Raw genomic sequence first — 25776 nt, 5'->3', positions numbered from 1 at the left:
TTAAACATGGATCTTAAAACTGGGTCTTCCCAACTTCAAAACATTTAATTAAGAAAAGCGCTCTCATAGGTGTGTGCAGCCGTTTGGGTTTAGTTATTCCCAAGTGTACGAAACCGACAAGTAAGGATATGAGTGTTTGCCTGCATTGGAATTGGCAGATAGTTACGGGTACTTGTGAACACCAAGTTGCTGGCTGCCAGCTGGTGCTGGAAAGGAGCCTGGTTCCTCTAAAGTGTAGTAAGAGCTCTTAGCCCCTCAGCCAGTCTCTCTAGCCCTTTGTTTGACTTTTCAGCCGTCAGCTTCCTACCCTCTCTTGCTTTCACCATTGGCTGGACTTCAGGCCGTCACACGGGGTAGTGCTGGGGAGACCTGGATAGAACTCAGGGGCCCACGAGCTTAGATGGGAAGCCAACTCCACCCTCCACTTGACCCCGAGCTGATGGTTTTCTGGTGCTTACACAGGCAGCAGCGAAGCCTCTCTCCTATTAGCAGGGCCTGGCATTCTGTCACGCGTGTGTGTAGTTTAAGGTGCAGCTGTCACACGTGTCTCTAAGTGCCGGTTACGTTCAATGTGATTTCAGCGTTACGGGAGTTATGAGGTCCATGGTTCAGATTGTGTGATTTACTGTGTTAATATAGGTAGACTGCATGTGTGTGCCCCAAATTTGATTTTCAGTATTTGGTAACTGGGCCATTTTATGGCTGCTCTTTCTTCTCTGCCCTGGAGGAGGACCTTACCCTCCCGCAGGGACACATGCTCTATGGGCAGCTGTCCACCCGGAGTGCTGGTGGGGCTGTCTGCTTATTTATTGCGGGGACTATGGCGTCAGGTGTGCCGGGCGCTGCGGGGATGGTTTTTCTGTCCCTGCATTCTTGGCTTTGAGAACAGAGAAAAGCAGGCTTCTCGGAAGCTATACAGGACATGCAACTGGACAGCAGTTCGGAGCTGCAAAGAACCGGAGCAGAGGCTAGCACACGTGTAGGCACATTTCAAAAGAAGCATTGACAGACAGGGCGTGGCTGTGGGTGTGCTTTAAGTTTCTCGAAAAATGTCAAAACAGTTCTAAAAGAAAAACAACATGCTAGGGGCTGAGCTCTGGATTAGTAGCAGCCACTCCTAGTGTGTGGCCTGCCCTCCGCCGCCCACCGCCTACCTCCCTCCACCACCCACCGCCCTCCACCGCCCACCGCCCTTCGCCCTCCGCCCTCCGCCGCCTTCCATGGCCCACCCTTGTCCTTTGGCCCTGCACTGCTGGCGTGCCTTTGTCTCCATCTCTTTGTCTGCCACAGATTCCTCCGCCCAGTGCCATGGGGATTGGGGGCCAGCCAGATTCCTGGCCAAGGCTTTGGGAGCAACTTAGTCATACCCAGAAAGGGTTTTAGCTTTATTTTTCAGTTGTAAAAGGACGGTTGCTCGATCCTGAAGTTTTTCACAAAGTGTGAGGTTACAAATAAGACAACGCTAGAGAGTTGACGGCTCAGCAGTTATGAGCACTGCTCTTCCAAAGGACCCGAGTTTGAGTCCCAGCACCTTCATCAGGAGGCCTACAAGCACCTGTAACTACCGCTCCACAGGATCTGACCTCTCTGGCCTGCAGGGGCAGCCACATTCACATGTACATATGCACACATACATGTACACACCTAACTAAAAATAAGTAATTATTTTAAAAATATAAATAAAAATAAGAGAAGAAAAAAAACCCTCAGTGGTGATCTTTTTTTTTTCCCCTCAAAGATTTATTAATTTACTTACTGTATATAAGTACACTGCAGCTGTCCTCAGACACATCAGCAGAGGGCATCAGATCCCATTACAGATGGTTGTAAGCCACCATGTGGTTGCTGGGATTTGAACTCAGGACCTCTGGAAGAGCAGTCAGTGCTCTAACCACTGAGCAATCTCTCCAGCCCTCAGTGGTGATCTGAACTCCTTGTGGTTGGATGCCCTTAGCCAAGGGGCTCCTGAGGCTACAGTGGCTCTTCCCATGGGAGAAGCCTCAGGTCATATGTATGGACAATGAGGTCTTGGAGGGGCTGGGACACTACTGCACATCCTCCACTCTTGGTCACATGGGCTCGGTAACGGGGAGTCCCCAGCCTTTTTATGTGAGTGGAGAAGTTTTTGTTTTTATTTTTCAGAGATTTTTTAAAAAAGGTTTATTTATTTCCGCTTTATGCATGTCTGTATACAGCGTCTGTGGAGGCCAGAAGAGGGCTTCAGACATCCCTGGAATAACAGGTGGTTGTGAGCCACCATGTGGGTTCTGGGAACTGAGCCCAGGTCCTCTGCAAGAGTAGCCAGTGCTCTTATTGGCTGAGCTATCCCTTCAGCCCCCTGGTCTAGCCTTTCCTTCTTCCTCCCCCACTTTTGTGAGACAGGGTGTCTCTGTATTGTCCTTGCTGTCCTGGTCATAGAACTCACTCTGTAGACCAGGCTGGCCTTGAACTCAGCGATCCACCTGCCTCTGCCTCCCAAGTGCTGGGATTAGGTGTAGGGTCGTAGCTACTAAATACATAATTTTGCCCCGCTTCCTGGTATTATGTCCTCAGCCTTGACATTCACAAGCTCCTGATAAGATCACATTGCTGGGCAGCTGTGGAGTCTCCTGTGCAAGCAGTTCATATGCCGCACACAGCATATGCGACCAAGTCCCTGTGGTTGGGCATGGGGGTGGCTTCCGTTCCCTTTTGGTTAGTCACTTTACTTTTTATTCATTTTCTCAGCACACAGAATGATAGATGTCGGGATCCATGGTGTATATGGATTCCTACATCCCTGCACTGTCTCAGGCTCACCTCCCCAGCCCTCCACCCCACCCCCTACCCCCTTATTCCAGAGTCTCCCTCTGTTTTCATTATGTGTCTCTCTCTCTCTTTGTGTGTGTGTGTGTGTATGACACACTTAAATGCGTTTTTGCAGATGCGAGAAAGCATGTGATCTTTTAGACATTTTATCTTGTACTCTAATGTCCTAAGCATCTCGCCATTTTAAGTAGCATGGCCGGCACGAAACTCAGCGGTTGAGTGTCCTTAGCGGACACATACCCTTGTGTTCCATCCCCAGCACTTCAATAAAACAAAGCAATGGGGAACTCGTATGGGGATGGGATTTGATGGAGCGTACACCCACTCCGGGCCGCTTCTGCCAGTGCCCTTGGGTTTATTATTGTGCAAGGCATCATGGGAGACTGGCAGCTAAGTCAGCCCCAATCCCATTACACGGGATGTGGATGTAAATAACCTTAATCCAAAGCAGGCTCTAGTCGCTGTCAACTGACACGTAGCACCAGAATACAGAAGAGTTTTGTCGCAGCTTAGTGGGCCTTTAATTAAGAACATTGAATGAGAAATCTGAGACTTGTGTTCTCAGTACAGGGTGAGGTTAGGAGAGCAGCCCAGCCAAGGGGACTGGGGTGGGTGGGTGGCTTGCTCAGCTGGCTGGTGTCACTAGGGAACAGGTGGGCTTTATGGGGGGGCATGTCAGCTGATTGCCTGTGTTTGGGGGTAGCCCCACCTCCCTATCATGGAGGGGCACATACCAGGACTGCTGGAGACCCAAGCTGGTGTGAAGTGGGGACAGCGTAAGTCCCCACGACCAACTCCTTTCCACGTTAATTTTAGGGGTGCTCTAGGTTTCTGTGGGTTCGGCTGATGCCAGAGGCAATCCTCAATTGAGGGCATGGACTCGTTCAAATTGAACTCACTTTTTGTTACACCTTCTGTCTGTGAGCTCTGAAAGCCCCCGGTAGAGGACCTGAAAATACAGATAGGAAGCCACGCTGCTTCCAAAGTAGAGAAAGGGACAGAGAGGTTACATGCTAACGGGATGTCTCTACCAGCCTATCGTTCCTGTAGCAGAGGCTAGACCTGCTTTGTCCTTGCCCATTTCTAGCTCTGGACACTTAGGATTGACAAGCGTGCCAAGTGGGGCCCTTGTATGCTGGAAAGCACCACGGGGGTTGGGGGTGGGGAGATGTGTTCGTATGCTGTGCCTGCTACCTGGACACTCTCTGTAGCCCCTGACCTCATGTGATCCTTCCCAGCTTCTACAGGTGCGATGACGCAGCAGCCCCAGGAGGACTTTGACAGGAGTGTGGAGGATGCCCAGGCATGGATGAAGGTGGTGCAGGAGCAGCTACAGATCAATGACAACACGAAGGGTCCCCGAGCTGCCCTGGAGGCAAGGCTGCGAGAGACAGAGGTAGGCAGTGGTCTGGCTTTGCTGGCACTGTGGCGTTGGCCGTTCCCCATCCCCCACCCCTGTCCCTGCCTGAGGGACCAGCGAGTTATTTACACTCTGACCTGTGTTCAAATGTCCTGGTCATTTTGCTTAAATGTACATTCTGATCAGGTGGTCTGGGGCTGAAGCTGAAGCTCTGATTTTCCAGAAAGTTCCACAAGATGACCCTGCTGCTCATTCATACTTTGGTCACAAGGGACAGAGTCTGCATTCTGTCCCTTCCATCCCAGGGTGGGTGTCTGTACATCTGGGTGGGTCCTCTAACCCTGCTGACTCAGGCTTGGCTCTGCCTAGTACCCACTCCTTGAATCTAAGGCTTCTGCTCATCTGGATTGGTCCACTTCTTCCTTCAGCTCTGGTTCAAGGTGGGAGAGATGTGTCTGGCTCTTGCAGAGGTTTAGAATTAAGTTCTCAACACTCATGTCTGCTAGCTCACAACCAGCTGTACCTCTAGCTGTAGGATCTCTTGTCCTTACAGTGTTTGCAGGCATTTGCGTGCGCGAGCACGTGCACACACACACACACACACACACACACACACACACACACACACCACGCAATTACAATTAAATAGCTGGGTAGTGGTGCACACCTTTAATTCTGGCTCTCAGGAGGCAGAGGCAGGCAGATCTCTGTGAGTTTGAGGCTGGTCTGGTTCACATAGTGAGTTCCAGGACAGCCAGGGCTGCACAGAGAAACCTTGTCTTAAAAAAGCAGACAAACACAATTTATTTTAAGAGGTGGGGACAATTTGGAGAGATGGCCCAGCAGTTAAGGGCACTTGCTGTTCTTCCAGAGGACCCAGGTTCAGTTCCCAGCACCCATGTTTGGAAACTCACAACAGCCTGTGACTCCGGCTCCAGGAGATCTGACACTCTTTGGCTTCTGAGGACACACATGTAGTAAATATATACAGGCACACGCATGTTGGTTTGGTGACAGACGCAGCCAGGGGTGTGCTTTGCCAGTCTCCTGGGTGGCTCTCAACCCAGTCGAGTTGACAGATGACATTAACCATCCAAAGAGTCTTTGTTGTTTTTCTCTAAAACTTGCCACAGTTTTTGGTCTATGGAGCTAAGCTCCGTCTGGCATTGGAAGTCCTTCATGTCTGTGGCTTCCCTCCCCACATTGTCACCCCTCACAATCTGCATGCTCCTTCTCGATTTCCTGTCACTAAGCCTTAGCCCATGGACTGCATCTCCTCAGAAGACTTGTCAGCTTGCCTCGAGTGAGCATGCGAAATGGAAAGTAGCCAGTCCTTTCTGACCCAGCTGGCTTCCGGGTGCCCCTGACCCTGGATCCCCACTGCCACAGTTCCTTAGCAAATGTCCTCCAGTGCGCTCCCTCAGCTGCCTGTCACCTGAAACCTTGCAGCTGTCAGAGTTGTGAGTGAGGGCTGAGAGGGGCATAGGAGGAGCTGTTGGCCAGGCTGGTGTGTATGTCTGTGTGTGCACATGTGTGGCTGTGTGTTTGTGTCTCTGTGTGTATATGCTTGTGTGTATGTATATGCTGCATATACACATATATATATCTATGTATATGTATGTATATATGTATGTGTCTGGTGTTTATGTGAGTGTGTATATGACTGTCTGTATGTGTGTATGTGTTTCTCTTAGTATATGTATGTGTCTGTGTGTATTTGTGTGTGTTTCTGTGTATATGTATGTATGTATCTGTATGTGTGTGCACAGTTTTGTGTATATGTATGTGTCTGGTGTTTATGTGAGTGTGTATATGACTGTCTGTATTTGTGTATGTGTTTCTCTTAGTATATGTATGTGTCTGTGTGTATTTGTGTGTGTTTCTGTGTGTATGTATGTATGTATGTATCTGTATGTGTGTGTGCACATTTTTGTGTATATGTATCTGTGTGTTTATGTGAGAGTGTATGTCTGTTTGTATGTGTGTGTTTCTGAGTGTATGTGTTTCTCTGTGTGTGTCTGTCTGTATGTATTTATCTGTGTATATGCATGTGTATGTCTGTGTATTTGTATGCATGTATATCTGTCTGTCTATATATTTGTATGTGTATGTCTCTGTGTGTATTTATGTTTGTATCCGTGCATGTGTGTATGTGTCTGTGTGTATGTATTTCTCTGTAGGCATGTATATGTATATTTGTATATGTAAGGGTCTTTATATATATAAATATATGCATGTATATATCTGTCTGTATGTTTGTATGTGTACATCTCTGTGTGTATGAATGTATCTGTGTGTGTCTATGTGTGTCTGTATCTGCGTGTGTATGTATGTGTGTATATATGTATGTATATTTGTGTGTATGTATGTATGTACATGTTTGTATGTATGTGTGTATATATGTATATTTGTGTGTGTATGTATGTACATGTGTGTATGTATATTTGTGTGTGTGTATGTGTGAATGCATTCAGCCCTGGAAGTGCTGGGGTCTGGCTTCTAGAGGCCGAGCGTGAGCATCTCTAGTTATGTCTTGTTTCTGCACCTTCACCTCCCCCCTTCTCCAATTGTGGGCACCATTCCCGTGAACATCAATGCTGCCTCCTTCAAGAAGTCCTCTTGGATTTTTCCCAGGTCTTCTTTGAGCACCCAGGTGGCTCTTTTGTAACGAGGTCTGTGGTTCTCCCTCTTTCCTGCCTGTGAACCCCAGGATGGGCCACATTGTCTGGTGCCATCCCCAGCTGGTGGTCAGCTAGTGCTGGCTGGGTTTAGGGGAGGCACTTGACTAAGTCTTGCCATTTAACTGGCACCTCATTCTTGTCACCAGCTGCTTGAAGCCAGCAGAGGGAGGCGGCCACTCCTGCCTCACCCCTTGTCAGACTTCCCTGGGACCCCTGCTTGCTGGTGAGGGACAGGCCTCAGCAGGGTGGATGTGGCAGAAAGAGGGACCAACTTTTCCTCCTTGACCCCTTTCTCTGCAGGGGCCTCAGCCCCTCCTCCCCTCAGGTCATGTGGGGAGGGGCAGGGGCAAGCCTGCGAGTTTGGGGAAGGGAGCTAGGTGATCACTCTTCTGGGACCTGACGGCTCCTTTGCCCTTTTAAGGAAGCATCAAGATTACATGCTTGGGAAGAGCAGAAGGTCTCAGGTGCTTTCTAATCCCCCAAATACAGCCTATACCTCTCCTATGAGAGATGGGTGGGCAAAGGTAAGGGAGGATGACTTTGGGGAAGAGAACTTTGACCTTACCGCCTCAGAGTCAGGGCAGGTCCCTTAAGGATGTGGCCTGAGAGGTTAAATCTTACTTCTTCCTCACATGAAAGGGGCTCTTGGTTCTCAAAGGCTACTGGAGTCCATTGGGACTTAGGGACCTAGGAGTCTTCCTGGTCGCTTTAGTCTCTGGTTTCTGTAGGTCCTCAGCGTTCTTAACTGTACAACAGGTGAGCTATACATCCACCTTGTGGATGCTTCTTCATACAGCTGATCAGGAGAGATGCTGTCTCCTAATTTTTGTTATTAATCAGATCTAAGCTCTGCTTGGCAAAAATTCATACCCAGCCATGCTGCAAGATCCTGTTCCTGGTGGTGGGCTTTGTCCCATCCAGAGATGGGGGAAAGGGAGGGAATCTTTAAAGTTTCACTCTTTATAAGGTGTGTGAGAAGTCTCCATATTATCACTTTGACAACCGTATCATGCCAACCCGGCCAGCTTTTGTTATACAGAGCCAGGAAGATAGGGTGGGGACTATCTGCACGTGCTGGGGAAGGTCTGACAATTCAACAATCGACAGAGTGTTTACTTGCCTTGTCAGTATGGTTAACAACGGGGTGTGTGTTGGACACAGCAGGAAATGCAGTGTTGCCCCTGGAGAGAAAGGACTTTATAGAGTAGCCTTGAGATCTGCCTGAGGTCACGCGCTGTCTGAGGGCCACAGTTGAATGTCAGGAGCCCTTCCTTCTCCATCCACTGACAAGGAGCAGAGATAACCAGGCTGTCCAGGGTGTGAAAACTGACAACTAATCTTGAGTTTGGGCCAGGGGAGGTGCCAAGAAACCAAGTAAAGTAAGAAGTAATAAAAAAGAATAAAATAAAGAGATTATTGTCTGCAAAAAGAAAAGAAAAAAAAAAAGTAATAGTGGACGGTTACTGACGGCCAGTGCAGTTAGGCCAGGCGACATGCTAAGGTGGGGCTTACTACAGCCCCGGTGTTGTCTGTGACTGTTACCTCCCTTCCTGCCACAGGTCTGGTGTACAGAAGTCATATGGCAAAAGTCATCCTAGAGTGATCTTTTAGTCCATAAATGGCCCTGGAATATGTCGAGTCACCTGACAGGAGGCCAAGCTTATGCTTGGTGCCGCCCACAGTGGGCCGAGTCCTCCCCCATCAATGGACACTAAGGACAATTCCTTCACAGGCATGGCAGCAGGCCAGTCTGCTAGGGGAGATTTCTCAGTTGAGACTCCTTGGGTGAGTCTAGGTTATATCAATTGAGAGCTGAAGCTGTCATGAGCCCGATGATGTGAATTTGATTCCCGGGACCCACAGTAGGAGAGAACAGACTTCCTGACCTTTACATGTATACTGGGATACACATGCACCAGCACACACACCCCCACACAACACACATGCACATAAATAATACATTAAGAGAGAGATAGGGAGAGAAGAGACTGAGAGAGACAGGTCAGGGACAGATAGGATAGTGTAGGCAAGGCTCTGAGGTGTCCCTCAGGAATGGGCTGTACAATTTCTGTCACCCATGGGAGCAGGACCTCGGAGCAAGGGCAAAACAGTGTGACTGCTTTCGAGCCTTGGCTGGGTGGGAACCACAATGGCCTCTGACAGCCAGCTTGAGGGTGTCACTTCATGGCCACATACGTGCTGACATCAGGCACACAGTGACACGTGCTGCCTGCATGTGTTCTTCTGAGCAAAAGTCTGAGAGGTTGGCCGGCTCGTGCCATGATACAGGAGGACAAGGGCACATCCCAGGAGAGAGCAAGCCTTAGGAGTTAGAAGCTGGGTGCAGCTCAGTGGTCAAGGACAGAGCTAACCTCCAGAGCTCCCTCTCTTTTCCCAAAGCCCTCAGCAGCTTCCTCGGGGTACATCAGGGGGGTGTAAGGCCTTAGGCTGAGCTGCAACAACTTTAGCCTCAAAATCCAGCTCTTGGTGCGGGTCCCTTGTCTGTGCCTGGTGGTGCCATGTTTGACTCTCAGAAACTGCCTGTTGTACCCACAGAAAATCTGCCAACGGGAGCCTGAAGGGTGCATGAAGGTGGAGCTGGTCCTGCGGGCAGCTGAGGCTCTCCTGGCAAATTGCCAGGAGGGCCAGAAACCTGAGATCCTGGCCCGGCTGAGGGATATCAAGTCTCAGTGGGAGGAGACAGTCACCTACATGACTCACTGCCACAGGTGGGAACAGTCAGGGGACCACACCGCCACATCCTCAGATGCCGGTGACTCTCCTTGCCCATCGCCCTAGTATCTTGGGACCCCTGTCTGAGTGACTCTTCTCCAGACTCAGGGGTCCTGGGAACAGAATTTTTTTTTTTTTTTTTTTTTTGAATTCAGGACAGTGCTTCTTTCTAATAACAGACAGGCATAATGGTGGTGAACCCAGCAATTATAATAGGCTCCTGAATTCTCTTTGTGTTCTCTTTGTGAAGTCAGACATAAGAAGGCCTGGCCCTGACTAGGAGATGCCTCAGTGGGCAAAGTGCTTGCTGTGCAAGTGTGAAGACTTGAGTTTGAATCCCCAGAGCGCTTGCAAATCTGAGCGTGGTATCTTATGATAGGACAGAGCTTTCTGCCTTCCAAACCCTTCCATCCAACATTACAGACCAACATCTTGGTACCGGCTGCCAAGATAGAGCCATCTCCACGCTAGATAGGTGGAAACTGAGGCGGATGAAAGCACAGGGCTACTCTACCCTAAGAATTCACATGGGTCCTTCATCCCCATCCCTACCTGGTGGCCACTAATTGGACCACAGATTGTTTTTTTTCTGCCTAATATCAGGCAAAGTCCCAGGGGCAATCTTTAATTGCTTCCAGGCAGCATATTCTAAGGGCCTGGGGCTACTGTGTAGCGTGAAGGATCTGTTTACTGGTACTGGAAGTTCAGAGCCAGAATCTGGGGTCCTGGTGGCTCAGGGCCACCTGGACTTCATATCCCTAGCAGGAGGCTGAGGGTACACATGGAATTCGTACCTGGCCTCATCTTGGGAGATTTCTCACCGGACACGAGATCTCACAGGAAAGAAGGAAAGTCTAGAATCTGGAGTGTGACTGAGCCCAGAGAAGGCATCATCCTGTTCTCAGAACAAAGCTTCTAGAACCTGGGGGGAGGGGGGTCAGTGACAGGAGCCAGTGGGCAGGCCTCTCAGCCCCACCACCTGTGTCCCACAGTCGCATCGAGTGGGTGTGGCTGCACTGGAGCGAGTACCTGCTGGCCCAGGACGAGTTCTACCGCTGGTTCCAGAAGATGGTGGTCATGCTGGAGCCCCCCGTGGAGCTGCAGCTGGGCCTGAAGGAGAAGCAATGGCAGCTGGGCCACGCCCAGGTGCTGCTGGACAATGTGGACAATCAGGCTGTGCTCCTGGACAGGCTGCTGGAGGAGGCGGGCTCCCTGTTCAGCAGGATTGGGGACCCCAGCGTGGATGAAGATGCTCAGAAGAGGATGAAGGCAGAATACGATGCGGTGAAGGCTCGAGCCCAGGTCAGTGGTGATGGCTCCGTCCCCCAAACACCTACCCACCTCATCCGCCCCTCCAGCCCCTCTGCTGCTCCCTCACGGTCAGTCCATCCATAATCCACTTTCCACTCAACCTGCTGGGCTGTCTGCTCCCTTCCCGGAAGTATTAGCAAGCCTCCCTCTGCCTACCCTGCTTACACATTCTACCTCTCCAATCTGTCTGGTCACTCACTCATCAGCTTGGCATCCCCCAACTAGTCTATTTATCTACTTAGCCGTCCGCCCGCCCACATACTTCCCCGTCCAGCCATCCTCTCCAGCGTTAACATTTCCATCTGCTTTCTTGCACACCGCCCACTCACCCTCATCCGTCCAGCACCCGGTCACCCATCACCAGCCTTCCACCCCTTACCCATATGCCAGAGTCGCTCAGAGCTTCCCACAGATGTGGACGAATTGACAGGTTGTACTGTTTGTGTCCCCAGGTTTCCTTCATCCTCTGTCTGTCCCGCCCACTCTCTTTTCCACTTCCCTCTTTTCCTTTCGTCTTCGTTTCTCCCCTTCATCCCTTCAGCCCATCCACTGCTGCTCCGTGTCCTAACCCCAGCCTCTGCCCATCCCCCACCTCATCCTGGCTGTGCTCTTGCGACAGTTCATTCGATTACTGTGTTAAATGATTACTTTCTAGAAATTCTGATTTTCTTTGTGGGTCTTCAGCGTGTCCACCTGTTCCTTTCCATTTTAGCAAATGTCACCTCAGCCTGCAGCGGGGCTATGTTTTTATTTGTTACTGAGCATCTATGTCTAAAAGCAGAAGCAGAAGGGATGATCACTCAGTGTCACTGAGTCTCCTGCATGGGTGGATTGCTTCCCTGTGGCTCTGCTGAGCTCGTCGCATCAGAGCATGACGTACATCTCCATGGCTGAATCTGCCCTTAGCACATGTATGTCTCCTTCAGCCAGTCACCCTGGGAATGGACCTTCACGGTCCCTGTTTCTCTGTCACTAGGCTAGTTTGGGGGTTCCTGAAGTGAGTGTGTTTGTTTGTTTTTGAGACAGGGTTTCACTGTGTAGTGACCAGCCTGGAACTCACTATGCACATCGGGCTGGTCTCCCACACTCAGAGATCCACCTGCCTCTGAGAGCTGGGATTCAAGGTGTGCGACACCACATCTGCCTGCCTTCCTATCAGTCTGTCTGTCTGTCTATCTATCTTTCTATCTACCAATCTATCTACCTATCTATCTATTTATCATCTATCTATCTATCTACCTACCTACCTATCTATCTATCTATCTACCTACCTACCTATCTATCTATCTATCTATCTATGTATCATCTATCTATCTATCTATCTATCTACCTATCTACCTACTTACCTACCTACCTATCTATCTATCTCTCATCTGTCTACCTACCTACCTACCTATCTATCATCTATCTATCTATCTATCTGTCTATCTATCTATCTATCTATCTATGCATCATCTATCTCTCTATTTATCTATCTATCTATCTATCTATCTACCTACTTACCTACCTATCTATCTATCATCTATCTCTCTATCTATCTATTTATCTGTCTATCTATCTACTTACCTACCTATCTACCTACTTACCTATCTATCTATCTATCTACATATCTATGTATCTATCTATGTATCTATGTATCTATCTATCTATCTATCTTAAGTAACTGCTCCTTCCCATATGTGCATTTGTGGGAGAGAGTTCGTGGTCCCACTGTGATGAGGACTAGAGGCACTTCTCCAGGACTCTGTCTCTCTGCAGGGTCTCTGCTTCTTCTGGGCACAGAAGCCATCTTATAATTTGAAGGAACAGACCCAGATTCAGCACCCAAGACCCAGATGTGCTGTATGTTTCGGGCTGGTGGTCACAGTGTCCTACTTCTGCAGCAAAGAGTTCCTTTCTGTGGAGTGTTGTGGTCTGCACTCTCATAGGATTGTCTCTCTTTCCCATATTCCTACTGATGCTGTGGGAGGAAATTTACTTTTTAAATTATCCTCAGTGCTGGGGTCTCTTGGGGTTCTCAGTCCATGCTTTATGGAAAAGAATTTGTCTTTTGTTTGTTTATTTGGTTTCGTTTTGTTTTCTGAGATGGGTTTCGATGTGTAGCCCTGCTTTCCTGGAACTCACTCTGTAGACCAGTGTGGCCTCAAAACTCAGAAATCTACCCACCTCTGCCTCCCAAGGGCTGAGATTACAGCCATGTACCATCACCACCTGCTGGGAAAGAAAGCATTTCTATAATGATCCAGCGTGCTGATTTCCACCCACATGCATGTGGAAAAAAGTACCAGAAGAAAACAATATAAATTTGAGGTTTTTAATTTGGCTTACTCTGACTCCACTGCTCTAAAGTCTGGGATGAGGTGGAGCATCATGGCGGGAGGAGGCTGTGGTCCAGTAGGCTGCTCTCTTCCTCATCCTCAGTAGTCTCTTCATTCTCAGTAATCTCTGCTTCCCAACAGCCTACTCTGCCTAAGCTCATCAATGGATTGTCCCATTAATGAGGTTAGTGCCCTTGGGATCCAATCACTTCCCAACAGCACCTCCAGCTGAACACGAACCTCCCACACACGAGCCATGAGGTAACTTTTTGATCCGAAAGATGATAGCAGGGAGGGGAAACCCATGAGAGACACTGAGTCACCGAGAAGGGACTGGCTTCCAGGCCTGTCTCTGCTGCTGCCCAGCATATGAGCCACTCATTTAACTATCACTAGGTTTTGAATTCTGAGAACTGGCTAATGTTCGGCCATCGTAAAGGGTGGCCTTCATTCTCAGCATATGAAGGACAGTCAGAAACAGTATCCTTGTTTGACACGAAGCATGTGCTTGGAACTGTTTATGAGATTTCCCCATACACACACACACACACACACACACACACACACACTTTGGAGGGCATTTGACTCCCCATGCTTCTAGCCTGGGTCGGGACAGATGGACAAGATGGTATCAGGTTGACTTGGCTCTTGTCTAGTTGCCTTCTTTTGGACAACCCAATCCCACATGGCTGGGGAGGCATAAGATGAAATCTCTCTCTGGGTCTGCCTGGCCCTTCCCTGTGACTTACAATACCAGGTACTCTGTCAGTCAGCAGAGCCCTGAGTACAGGGAACAAGGAGCTGAAATGTGAGTTTTGTGTGTTCATATATGTGTATGTATGAGTAGAGGCTAGTGGGACCTGGCCTTTGAAAATATTTTTTTATTATGGTTTGAGCTTATACAAATACGCCTGGTGACATCTTCTCTGTCTGCCCTGTAAGAACCCTGGAGGACAGAAGGGGTTGAGAAAAGGCCTAGGAGAGCTTCAGATCAAAGAGGGGACAGAGATTCCCAAAGGCGATGAACCATGATTACTTCTGTATTGAGCTGGAAGCAGTGCTCTCCCAGCTCCCCCTGTCAAAATTACACCCCTGCTAGAACATGAGGCAAATCACAGTCAGCTACTGTGGACAATCTGAAGTGGCCCTACATCCCACACCTGGGATTAAAACAAATGCACATTTCTATTTCTGGGTTGTATTAAAGAAACCAAAATTCTCGCTACACATCAGCACAGAGAGGGATTTGGGGCTCCTGGAGGAGGGTGGGTCTTCCTTTAGCTGGATGTATGGTCACTAGGTCTCCATGACCGGACCAGCAAGGCTGATGGGGAGGAGTTAGCTTTTCTGGTATAGGTGTCAGTTCAACCCCCACATGGAAATAAGGTATTAAGATTGGAGAGGACTGGGTCCTGCAGAAGTGGAATGTTTTTACCTTTCAGCTACTGGGTGAAGCCTGGGAACCCTTGATTTTCTCTGTAGGTCTGAGACTCCAGAGGGCTTAGAGAAAGAATTTAATGGGGACTGATCAGCTGGCTTGGAAAAACCAGAAGTGGCCTGACCCATGTGATATCACACTCATACTTGTGTGAGTGAGTGTGTGTGTGTGTGTGTGTGTGTGTGTGTGTGTGTTACCTAACGTGGCTGGTAGAAACCAAACTTGGATCCTTTGTAAGACTAGCATGCGTGGGGGCTGGAGAGATGGCTCAGTGATTAAGAGGCTTTGTTCTTCCAGAGGTCCTGAGTTCAATTCCCAGCAACCATATGGTGGCTCACAAACGTCTGTCATGGGATCTGGTGCCCTCTTTGGTCATGCAGGTATACATGCAAATAGAGTACTGATATTCATAAATAAAAAAATACTTTAAAAAAACAACAACAAAAAAATCAGTAGCATGCACTCTGAACCACTGAGCTACCTCTCCAAGTTCTCTCTCCTACCCTGTGCATCTTTGTTGTTAGGTTTGGCAGCATAGAGACAGTTATCTGCTTAGCCACCTCTCCCCTGTCCCCCCCCCCCTGTCTAATTTTATGGGTGGGGACAGGTGTACCCCCTTTGGCTTCTGGGACCAACCCTGAAGAAGCGTCTGTGTCTAGCGGAGAGATGCTTCTGTCCTCCCAAAGCACCGGAAGGAGATGCAGGCAGGCAGGCCAGCTGATGCCAGCAGTGTTTTCTTGTTTGATTTGAAACCATTTCTTCCGAGGGGCAAACAGCAACATCCGAGTCCTACACAGAACAGGGCTGCCTGGCCTCAGGCCACTGGGTCCTAGACTTCCTGCAGCCCTTTGTTGGGGACATAAATCCAAGCCACCCTGTTAATTGCTCCGGTTTTGACATTGCTGACAACTCTGCCTGCTGCCGATGGTTTAATTGTTTGGTTTAATGAGAAGGCGGAGCCCTCATCCACTCCTTCCCCTGTCACTCTCCCACGGGCTGAGCTTGGTTTAGAAATGGCTGTTGTGCCTGGCACTCAGCTAATCTGGATTCCTGCCCGCTGCCACTCCTTGCTGGTGCCTGCTCCTCATCATAGGGATTTTTGTTTACTCTAGACTTTTCTGGGTGCCAGCACCTCATCATTCATTTACACAGGCAGGGGTACTTACCATTCATTCCTGGGAGGACACCTCCCTCCCACCCCAACCCCCCCCTCATCAACATCAGGCTTGGCCTCTGAGGTTCCTGGCAAACTTCCCCCGAGTCTCAACCACTGGGATCGGAGGGAACTGTGCAAACCATAGCTCAGGAAGTTGGAGCCACTGAGGGGATGGAAGCGGCCCTAACAACTTTCTGAAGGTCAAGGACTGATCTGTGAAGGGGGTAGCCCCTGCCAAGGCTCTGTCTACATACATCTAAGGATGTAGGCAGTCCTTATCCTGAGATTCTCATCTCTTTCCTAAGTGACCTGGTCCTAAGCCTTAGCTATCTCATCTCTAAAATGGGGAGATTTTCTTGTGCTTGCTGTTATTGCAGAGGTTTAATGAGCTGGTATTGTGTGGTTTTGCTGAACAATGTCTCAAAGGAGGGGAGCCATGCCCAGACCGATGGAGAAGGCTTCGGATCCGCCTGTCTGCCCTCCTCAGTGGAGGGCTTGTGACTTAGTTTCCCAGAGGGTCAGGCCCTTCCTAGACATGGCCTGTTCTACAGGAAGGAGCTGAGGTAACAAGGCTTCTTCGGCTGCTGTTCTGGCTGTCCTCTCCTGTGGTTGCTTGTCGCTAGGCTAAAAACAGGTTTTGGGTGTGTTAATGGGTAAGGGAAATTTCAGAGCTAACCACTTTCTTATATATAAAAGTGACACGAAGTTCAGGTTCTGGGACCTGTAATGAAAGGTTTGCTGGAACAGGGCCGTTCTGCCCCCACAGTCTGGCTGCTTGCGTGACACAATGCAAGTAGCTCCCGGATGGTCTAGAGAGGGCAGTAGGAGCCACAGGACAAGCAAAGCCAAAAGTTTGGAGTCCCCAGCTTATGGGTCCCCCATCGTCCCTCGGTAGGGATGGAGAGTGTAGCCTCATGCTTGTGGTTTGGATCTCAGCTCGGGCCCCATGAGAGTCCCCGTTTCTCCTAGCTCCAGCTCTGTGAGCAATGGCTTATGGATGCCATAGGCCACACAAGATGCACACTGTGGGAGTCCCCTGATCCTTCTCCCTCTGTCCCGCTTTGCTTTATGGCTTCCTCTCTAGGTCACGGTCAGCTACCTTTCCTATACAGCCTGGAATCCCCACATCTCTGGCTGTTCTAGCTGGGTGACTTTGGGCATGTCAGTTCACTGCTCCGAGCCTCAGAGTCCCTGACTGTCAAATTGGGCTAAAAATGAGAGGCACCCTATGGGTGCATTTACGCAGTGTGCATGTAACTTTCTTAGCAGTGCCCCAGCAGGGTGAGGGCGAGGGCGAAGGCTCTGTGGTCCTTATCGTGCTATTCCCTTATCCTGTTCCTCAGACGTAGCAGGAAAGGATGCTAGCTGTGTGGTTGACCAGGCCAAGTGCTGGCAAGTGTGGGACATCAGCCAGCATCCTTAGATTCCCTCACACTCCTGCCAAGCCGGTTACTATTCTCAGCCTCACGCATCGGGCTCCTAACCAGACTGGAGACACTCATGACAGGCAATTCCCCCTACAGCACAGGGTGGACCTCCTGGCCCAGGTGGCCCAGGACCATGAGCAGTACCGGGAGGATGTGAACGAGTTCCAGCTCTGGCTGAAGGCATTGGTGGAAAAGGTACACAGCTGTCTGGGGCGGAACTGCAAGCTGGCCACAGAGTGTCGCCTCTCTGCGCTGCAGGTACACCACTGGGACCCCGCCGGGACACTGTATCCCAGATAGGTTGTCTGAAGGCCCTGCTGAGAGAGAAACTTCATGTTGTCACAAGTGGGAATAACCTAGCTCTTCACACCAGACACCTGTACCCACGGCACAGACTCCTGGGAAGAGAATCAGAGGATCTAGTACAAAACATTTGGGGTGACAGCTAACAGACAGGACAGAGAGGACATGTAGGATCCCAGAAGCCTGGTCTAGACCTGTGGGTCTCAGATGTGGGGTGCATGGGATGTCAGGAGAGGTTTTTATTCATTAGAAGTCTGAGTGGGAGCTGCTCCTGCCTCCCAGATGACGGGGGCTAGGGATGTGGTGACAGATCCTACAGTGGCCAGGGAAGCACCACAGTGGACAGTCATCCCATTCAAAGGCCAAGGTGAGCAGGAGGAGTGGGTCCACGTCACCTTTTATACCGTATGGCCTTGGGGGAGCATCTAGACCCTGTACCTTGTGAGTGTATACAGGGGTTTTGGCACCGTATGTATGCACGGTGTGGGTGCAGTAAAGACACTTTCGACATGACTGCTCTGTAGTATGGTTAAGGGGAAAGTTTTTATTGAGAGAGAGAAAACAGCCAGAGGCATCAGGGATAGTCCAGAACAGAGAGAGAAAGAAACAGACTGAACGTGGCCAGGGCTGTCTGCACGGGAGGGGAGAGGACAGGTGACTGGGCACAGAGAACTGTGAGAACAGCCTGCCTCTCAGGGATAAGGTCTAGGTGGAGCTTGTTTTGGGCTACTTGGACGGCCTGTTGGAGTCTGGAATTGGAGTTTTCTTTGGACCAGACAGCAAGTTATCGCCAGCAATTCGAGAGCTGCTTCTCAGCTCTCTCGGAGGTGTCTACTAATTTGTATTTGAATCATCTTGCCTTGGAAGAAGCAGATGGCCACTATTTAGAAAGGAAGCTTAGAGTAGGGTGGGGGTGTTCAGCCTGTAGCCCAAAGCTCTGGAGTTTAGGGTATCGGAAGGATTGAAACTTTCGGGCCAGCTTGGGAAAGATAAATACAAATATTTATGTATGTCTGTAATCATATCCTGCCACAAAACGGAAAGGAAAGAAGACTTGGATCACTGTTGTGAAGGGGGAAGTCAGCACAATAATATGAAAAAAATCACGCATGGTTATATATGTCTGTAATCCCAGCGCCTGGGAACTCCGAGGGTCAGAAGTTCAAGGCCATCCTTTGCAAGTTATTGCAGTCAACCTAAGCTACATAAGCTGTGCACAGCTTCAAGCTGATTTGTTTTAAAGAAACAGATGCCACACGTATCGCAGAGGTGTTCTTCCGCAAACACGCAATGGCTTGGAAGATTCAGGAGGGGACACTCCCATCTCACAAGTCCACGTTACCTAGAGCAGACAGTCACCCTCGGGATGGTCCCCTGGTGGCTCTGCGAGCACAGCTAACCTCTGCTCTCCTGCTGTCTCCCCCCCCACCCAGGACATCGCCAAGGCTTTCCCTGGGGGCGAGGAGTCTTTGAACAGACTGGAGGAGCAGGCTGCGGGTGTCATTCGGAACACCTCCCCTTTGGGTGCAGAGAAGATCGCAGGGGAGCTGGAGGAGATGCGGGGGCTCCTGGAGAAGCTGAGAGTCCTCTGGAAAGAGGAGGAAGGGAGGTTGAGGGGTCTGCTCCAGTGCAAGGGGGCCTGTGAACAGCAGATCCGGCAGCTGGAGGCAGAACTGGGAGAGTTCAAGAAAGTCCTTCAGAGGCTGGCACAGGAGGGCTTGGAGCCCATGGTGAAGACAGCCACAGAGGATGAGCTGGTGGCCCACTGGAGGCTGTTCTCCGTGAGTACAGGGGTGTGCTGGGCCTCGGGCTGCTGAAGTTACTCTGTGGCATAGAATCACAATCACAGAGAGGCCTTACACCTCTCTGGTATGTTTGATTCTTTGGCACCTGAGTTCTCTGAAAGGCTCATAGAGAAAGTAGGCGTTTCTTCCCAGTTTCCAGAAGAAAAAAACTGAGACCTGAAATATTTTTTCCCCCTAAAGGCACATAGTAAGTTGGTGACTAAGACCCAAGGAACATAGGACATCCAGATAAGGGTTGAAACCCTTTCCTTCCTCAGCAGTGGGATGAAGATGGGTGTTCTGGCCAGGTAGTAGTGAAGTGAGAGGGGGAAGGAAGCTCATAGTGGAGAGATAGTAAAAAGAAAACACAGAGCGGGATCTGGGGAGGTGAGCAAGGACTCCTGTTTAGGGAAAGCAGTCTGGGTTTCAACACACTCAGAAAGTCTTAGTCACCTCCACGCTACTGTAACAAAACAGCTGTGGCAAACAACTTATGAAGAAGAAAGGTTTGTGTGGCACATGTCCTAGAGGTGCCATTTGAGATCCAGTGGCTGCATTGCTTTGGGCCTCAGGCAGGGACAACATGTCATGGTGACAGTCTATGGCACATAATACATATATTTGCCTGATAAACCAGAAAGCAGGGCCAGTCAGGAAGACAAGACAAGAAGGCCCTATGAACTCCTTCAGTGACATACTTCTAACTCCTCTCCCTGGACTCCTCTCCCTGGGCTCCTCTCCCTGGGCTCCTCCCCCAGGGCTCCTCCCCCTGGTCCCCCTAAAAGCTCACAGCACTGCTTTCTCTACCACCCAAACTGCAACAGAAGGCCTGACTTACAGTGTTCAGATAAAGATTCCCAGCCCCCCTCGGCCCCTTACTTTACCATTAATGTCAGGATTCTGGCAGTGGTAGAACTTGTCTAGCTTGCATGAAGTTCCGGTTGCCTTCCCTAGCACCTCAAATGGTGGGGGAACCATTAAAGAAAATACCTAAAAGAAAAAAAAAAAAAGTGTCACCCCCTATCTTCCTTCTGCCCCACCACGGTGCTAAGGTTTTCTTGTCCATCTTTTACGAACGTGAGCGCCTTTTCATCCAGCCTCCCAGCAGGCCAGGTCGCACTGCATCTCTGCAGAATGAGCCATGCGTCCTCAAAGGCCACCTGCTTTAGTCTGAGTCAGAGCGCAGTGTGGCGGTTGAGAGTGGAGATCGTGGGGCCAGACTGTACGGTTTCACACAGGTTCCTCTCCTTCACTCTGGACGGCCTTGAGGGATGGTTTGACTTCAGGGCTATGAGAACTGGGAGTATGACAGGAAGACCAGAGAAAGTGCTTACCACCTAAAAATGTAGGTGCTTAAAAAGTACTGGCTTTCTGCGTGAGTCCGGCTTGCTAACCGACCACATTCCTAAATCCCTTCTGTCCTTCTTTAGCTGTCTTTTGTGTCAGTGTTGGGGACTGAACCCAGGCACGAGCCTGTGGGTTACAATCCCCCAGAGCCAGAGGGAAAGGCTGTGTGTAGTCAGTGGGAGCAGCTACAATGAAGTAACATTTGTCACTGTGCCACTATGAGGAAGATGGCACCGAGTGCAGCCAGGCAGCTTACAGGGAAAGCTAAGTTTCAGGTTGAGGAGCAGGAGCTGAGCCTAAGGGTAAGACCTCCCCCACCTCAGTCTATGTGTTTGGTGACAGGTAAGACCCCCCCAGTCCATGCCTTTGATGACAAGGTCCTTCAGCCTGGCCAGTTACTGGCCTCTACTCAGCCCCTGCACATACACTGTAATCCCTCTAAGGAGCCTCACTAGCACCTGGATGTCACCTTGCAGGGGACTCGGGCAACACTGGCTTCAGAGCAACCTCGTGTAGACCGGTTACAAACTCAACTGAAGGAACTTGTCACCTTCCCAGACCTGCAGTCACTCTCTGACAACGTGGTGGCCGCCATTCAAGAATACCAAAGGTACCCAGGGAGGCTGAACTCAGGCAGGACTAAGGGTGGGGAGGGACTCAGGGTGCTGGATACTTAGTACCCTGTGTGTGGAGGGTGGGCTGGCTGGCTGGGATGGCCAGCTACCTCTGCTGGATCTTTGCATGGCTGAGCATTGGGAGAGCTTCACCATGCTCTCCCAATAGGAGAGAGGGAGGGCTACCATGAGTGAGCCGAGACTTGAGTATCAGAGTGTGCCTTTGTCAGAGCCTCTGCTCATCTCTGCCCATGGGCACAGTTGGACTCAGCAACATGTAGAGTAATGGCACTCTCTGCAGAAGTGAGCGCTGCATATTTGGGGCGCTCACCTATTTTTGCTAAGGAGGCATCCTAAGAACAGCCCATCTATCCCCATAGCATCTCTTCGGTACATCTTGCACCCCTGCCTGGTGGGGGGGTCACAGGCTGATTCTGCAGCCCTTTCTTCCAGGAATCCCTCAGCCTCAGTGTTGCTCTGGGTCCCAGACTAACTCTCATCTCATTTTTTTTTTAAGTGGTCTCTTAAAACATGGATTAAGCTTTTGTTTCAGACTAGGTGGGAAGGGCAGTCTTCCAGCTTTCTCTGACTAGAGGAAGCCCCTGGGGGTGTGAAGCGTGAAGGGCATCCCTGATTAGGAATGTTTCTGGGAGCGTTCTGTTACTCATTCTCCAGATGAGGAAAAGGGGGCTGGACAGCGCCAAACCAGGCAAGGCACAGTGGCTCTGCCTGCCTCTAGACTCCTGCCCTTAGACACTGCAGACTCACTTCCTTGAGGGTCTGAATGCCTGAGGGAGTCAAGGGTCTGTCCTCAGGTAGACCCCAGGCACGTGAGCTTCTCCTTCCGTTCCATCTCAGTGCTTACAAGTTCCCACCTAATTCCTAAGCATGTGTCCAGACACACTGGTGGTCACGTGCCCATGTGTTAGGAGGACAACCCCTGCCCTGGCAGCCTGGGCAGAGGCCTCGGCCCGGGACTAACCTCCCTCTCTCCTCTCCGGATCTGTGCCCTGCGCTGCCCTGGCAGTATGAAGGGAAAGAATGCCAGGCTCCTCAATGCAACCAGGGCAGAGCTGTGGCAGCGTTTCCAGCGGCCCCTCGATGACCTGCAGCTATGGAAGGCTCTGGCCCAGAGGCTCCTGGACATCACCACCAGCCTGCCCGACCTGGCCTCCATTCACACCTTTCTTCCCCAGATTGAGGTAACCCGGCTTCGTGGGGATGGGGAGGCCACTGGTCCAGTGTGTGGAATCTCAGCTCCCCTCCCAGGGACAAACACATTCCTGGGTCCTCGAGATACCTGGGCCAGCCAAGTACCAAGTACACAGGGAGGATTACATTTGTTCTCAGGGACAAAAGTCATCCTTAGTCCTCAGGTAGAGGTAAAGCTGGGTGTGACTTTCATGGATCTCCCACATGGAACTTTGTCTCCCCCAGAGTCCCCACTACAGGTAGAGTAATAACGGTTCTGCAAGAGAACAGTGTCGCAAGCCATTGCCTTCACTGTGTCTGGTCTGCCCTAACGGCCTGGCCAGTGGGGCCTTTAAATACAGAGTTGATCAGGCCGGTGTTATGGTTCAACAAAGTCATCCGGATCCCAGGCTCTCCTTGCTCCAAGACATGTCTCTTTCTGGTCCTCAACTTAGCTGACAGTATTTGCTGCAAAACTTTGTAGCAAACGGTACTTGTTACTGGTGGGGCCTAGGGCTTCCTCCCTCACCTCTTTACTGCCAATTAGAAGGGAAAGCCTTTCTGGAAACCTTTTATCTCATTCGGCAGGCAGGTCATGTGACCACCCTTTAACCAGGGCCTGGTTGAAGAGGATGAACTCCTCATGATTTCTGTAACCAGTAACTCTACACCTTCAGTTGGGCACTTGGCTCCCAAAACAGAGGTTGGCTGTTTGGAGAAAGAGGAATGTTGGGAAGAGCATTTGTCAGCATCCACCACAAAGTCCCTCAACACTGGGGTTTTCATTGGCTCATAAACCCTGCATGTCACCACTGAGCTGTCAGCCCGTGAGATGCTCTTGCATCGGGGGATGCTCACACACACAGGGCAGAGGGAGGCAAGAAAATGTACTGGGTGTCAACCTCATTTGCATAGTTTTTGTTCTGATTATAAATATATACCCGTATTACCCAGAGATTGTAAGGAGTCCAGGAGAAATGAAAAACTACCCACCATCCCACAAGGCACAGGGCCTCCATCAACACACCGGACCAGTTTCCCCTTTACCCTTGCTGGTCTACTGGGTGTTGCTGGGAGAATCTTTAACTAACTTTGGCCCTGTCCCCCTAGAGCACGCAGCTCCGCCTGCAGCTTGCACATGTGTGAGCCCAAGGTTGGTGTTGGGAATTACCCTTGATTGCATGTCTGTGTTATTCATTGGACACAGGAGCCCACTGGTGTGGCTAGTCATGTTAACCATTTCGTTTTGGGGATCCCCTGGCACCTCTACCTTCCTAAACTGAGATTACAATGGTTCACGAAGCCCTCTTAGCACACATTTGGCTTTCTAGGGATTCAAACACAGGTCCCTCAGACTTGTTCAGCAAGCACCTCAATTGTTGAGCCATCTCCCCAACTTTAATCTCTCCCTAGTTAACTGTTTTATTTAGCTTCTTTTTTTTTTTTTTTTTTTTTTTTTTTTTTTTGAGATAGGGTCTCCTTTTTGCAGGACTTGCTAGACTAGAACTCACTATGTAGATCAGGCTAGCCATGAACTCACCAAGATCCACTTGCCCCTTGTTACTGGTGGGAACTGCCCAGGGGCCCAGGAGCTGTCTTTTTAGGATGTCAGAGAGCCTGTTGGTGAGGGAGGGTCGCTGTGTATAGGCATAGAGGATCAAGCTGGTGAGGTGTGGAGGGTCACCTCGGAGATGCCGGCTTGGAAGCAATAGGCAGGCAGGAGCTATGGTCCAGGTGGGAGGCTGAGCATCTACCTCTGTTGTTGGTGGGAACTGCTTGTGGTGATGATGGACAGACAAGAAAGAGGATGAATTATTACTTGGCCTTTGGTAATGAGGTGCATGGGGGATGGGCGGGTAAAAAAACAAAACAAAACCCCCAGGGATCTTAAAACTCAGGGCCTCCCAAGTCACTCCTGCAAGTCTGTTTCCACAATGTTAGCCATCACGTGCCTGCAGAGTCACAGCTCTGGCGCAGCAACAATAGAAAAAGGTGTGTCCCTGGCCGTCTGAGCTGCACAGATGGATACTTTGTCTCCCACAGGCAGCTCTCACCGAAAGCTCCCGTCTGAAAGGGCAGCTGGCAATGCTGCAGCTGAAGGCAGACCTGCTGGGCAGCGTCTTTGGTCAGGAAGGAGCAGCCACCCTCCTGGAGCAGGTGACAAGTTCTGTGAGGGACAGAGACCTGCTGCACAACAGCCTTCTTCAGCGGAAGAGCAAACTTCAGGTGGGCATCAGCAGCTTCCTCCCTGGAGCCTGGCCATGGGGTGGGGGTTGCCCCACCCCTGCTCCTGTGGCTCGCAATGTGTGCCTATGTTTCCCACAATCCCAGGTGCTCCAGACCGGACACGACTCTCACATGACCTCTCTGACTGACTCCCTAGCTACCTGTCTGCTGCTGGTCACCCCTAACCCCGTTCTCTTTATTTCAAATCACACTATCTCTCTAGAGCAAAGATGATCAAGCAAAGATGGGGTGGGTGCGGTGGTTCAACCAGTGAAGGTGCTTGCTGCCCAGCCTCTACCTGCTGACAATCCCCAGGGCCCACGTGGTGGGAGGAGAAAACCAACTCCTACAACTTGTCCTCTGACTACACGTGCGCGCGCGCACACACACACAAAGAAATTAAATGCAACAGAAGATAGCAGATACACGCATTTGCTAACTTTAATCCACTACAGTACTAGGAATAAGTGTTATCAAAGGCATCCTTCTGGCTACACTCAGTCAAAACAACAGCCTGGCACTCTGTGGGCAGCCTGTTCTAGCTGCCAAATGTTTGCTGAGTGGCCAGTAATGGCGAGGACCATGGCTATGGTCTACCGACATTGGCTCCGGGCCAGCCACCTGCTACTCCTTGTCCAGCTGACCCTCTGGGGGAGGTGCACTGTCGCCTTGTTTTACAGGTGGGGACAGTCAGTCAGGATCTCCTGCACAGGGTCAGGGCTCAGGCTGCATCACCTGGTCCCAGTCCAGCAACCTCGCCTCATCAGCAGGCCAAGGCAGGGTGGCAGGAGCTGGGGGATCCAGACAGAAAGAGACGCCTGGGGGGGGGGGCCTTTCATACAGTCCCTCATGTTGTGGTGACTCCCAACCATACAGTTATTTTTGTTGAAGAGGGAAGACCCACACTGAACGTGGATGGCCCCACCCCATGAGGTGGAGTCCCAAACTGAATAACTGTAATTTTGCTACCGTTGTGTATTGCAATGTAAACATCCATGTTTCCCGATGGCCTTAGGTGAAAGGGTCATTCAACCTCCACCCCCCACAGGGGTCGCAATGTACAGGTTGAGAATCTCTGG

General features: G+C 50.4%; 1 protein-coding gene across 2 annotated transcripts in view; it reads left to right on the top strand.

The window, feature by feature from the left end:
- Positions 1-4060: 4060 nt before the first annotated feature.
- SYNE3 (spectrin repeat containing nuclear envelope family member 3) overlaps positions 4061-25776 on the top strand; it is a gene marked incomplete at its 5' end in the record, with an annotated part of 43810 nt that continues 22094 nt past the window's right edge. The window contains 8 exons of one of the 2 annotated variants that reach the window (XM_080917164.1): positions 4061-4204; positions 9406-9578; positions 10575-10884; positions 17329-17490; positions 18969-19316; positions 21143-21276; positions 22308-22482; positions 24515-24697. In XM_080917164.1, coding sequence (XP_080773290.1) covers positions 4061-4204; positions 9406-9578; positions 10575-10884; positions 17329-17490; positions 18969-19316; positions 21143-21276; positions 22308-22482; positions 24515-24697 — 1629 coding nt within the window. The remainder of the gene's footprint in view (positions 4205-9405; positions 9579-10574; positions 10885-17328; positions 17491-18968; positions 19317-21142; positions 21277-22307; positions 22483-24514; positions 24698-25776) is intronic. The other variant, XM_080917165.1, reaches the window with a different exon arrangement.

The sequence above is a fragment of the Micromys minutus genome (genome assembly GCF_963924665.1).
Source record: "Micromys minutus genome assembly, chromosome: 1".
Classification (NCBI taxonomy): Eukaryota; Metazoa; Chordata; class Mammalia; order Rodentia; family Muridae; genus Micromys; species Micromys minutus.
The sequence above is the reverse complement of the archived record's forward strand: the minus strand, read 5'-3'. Positions and strand labels throughout refer to the sequence as shown.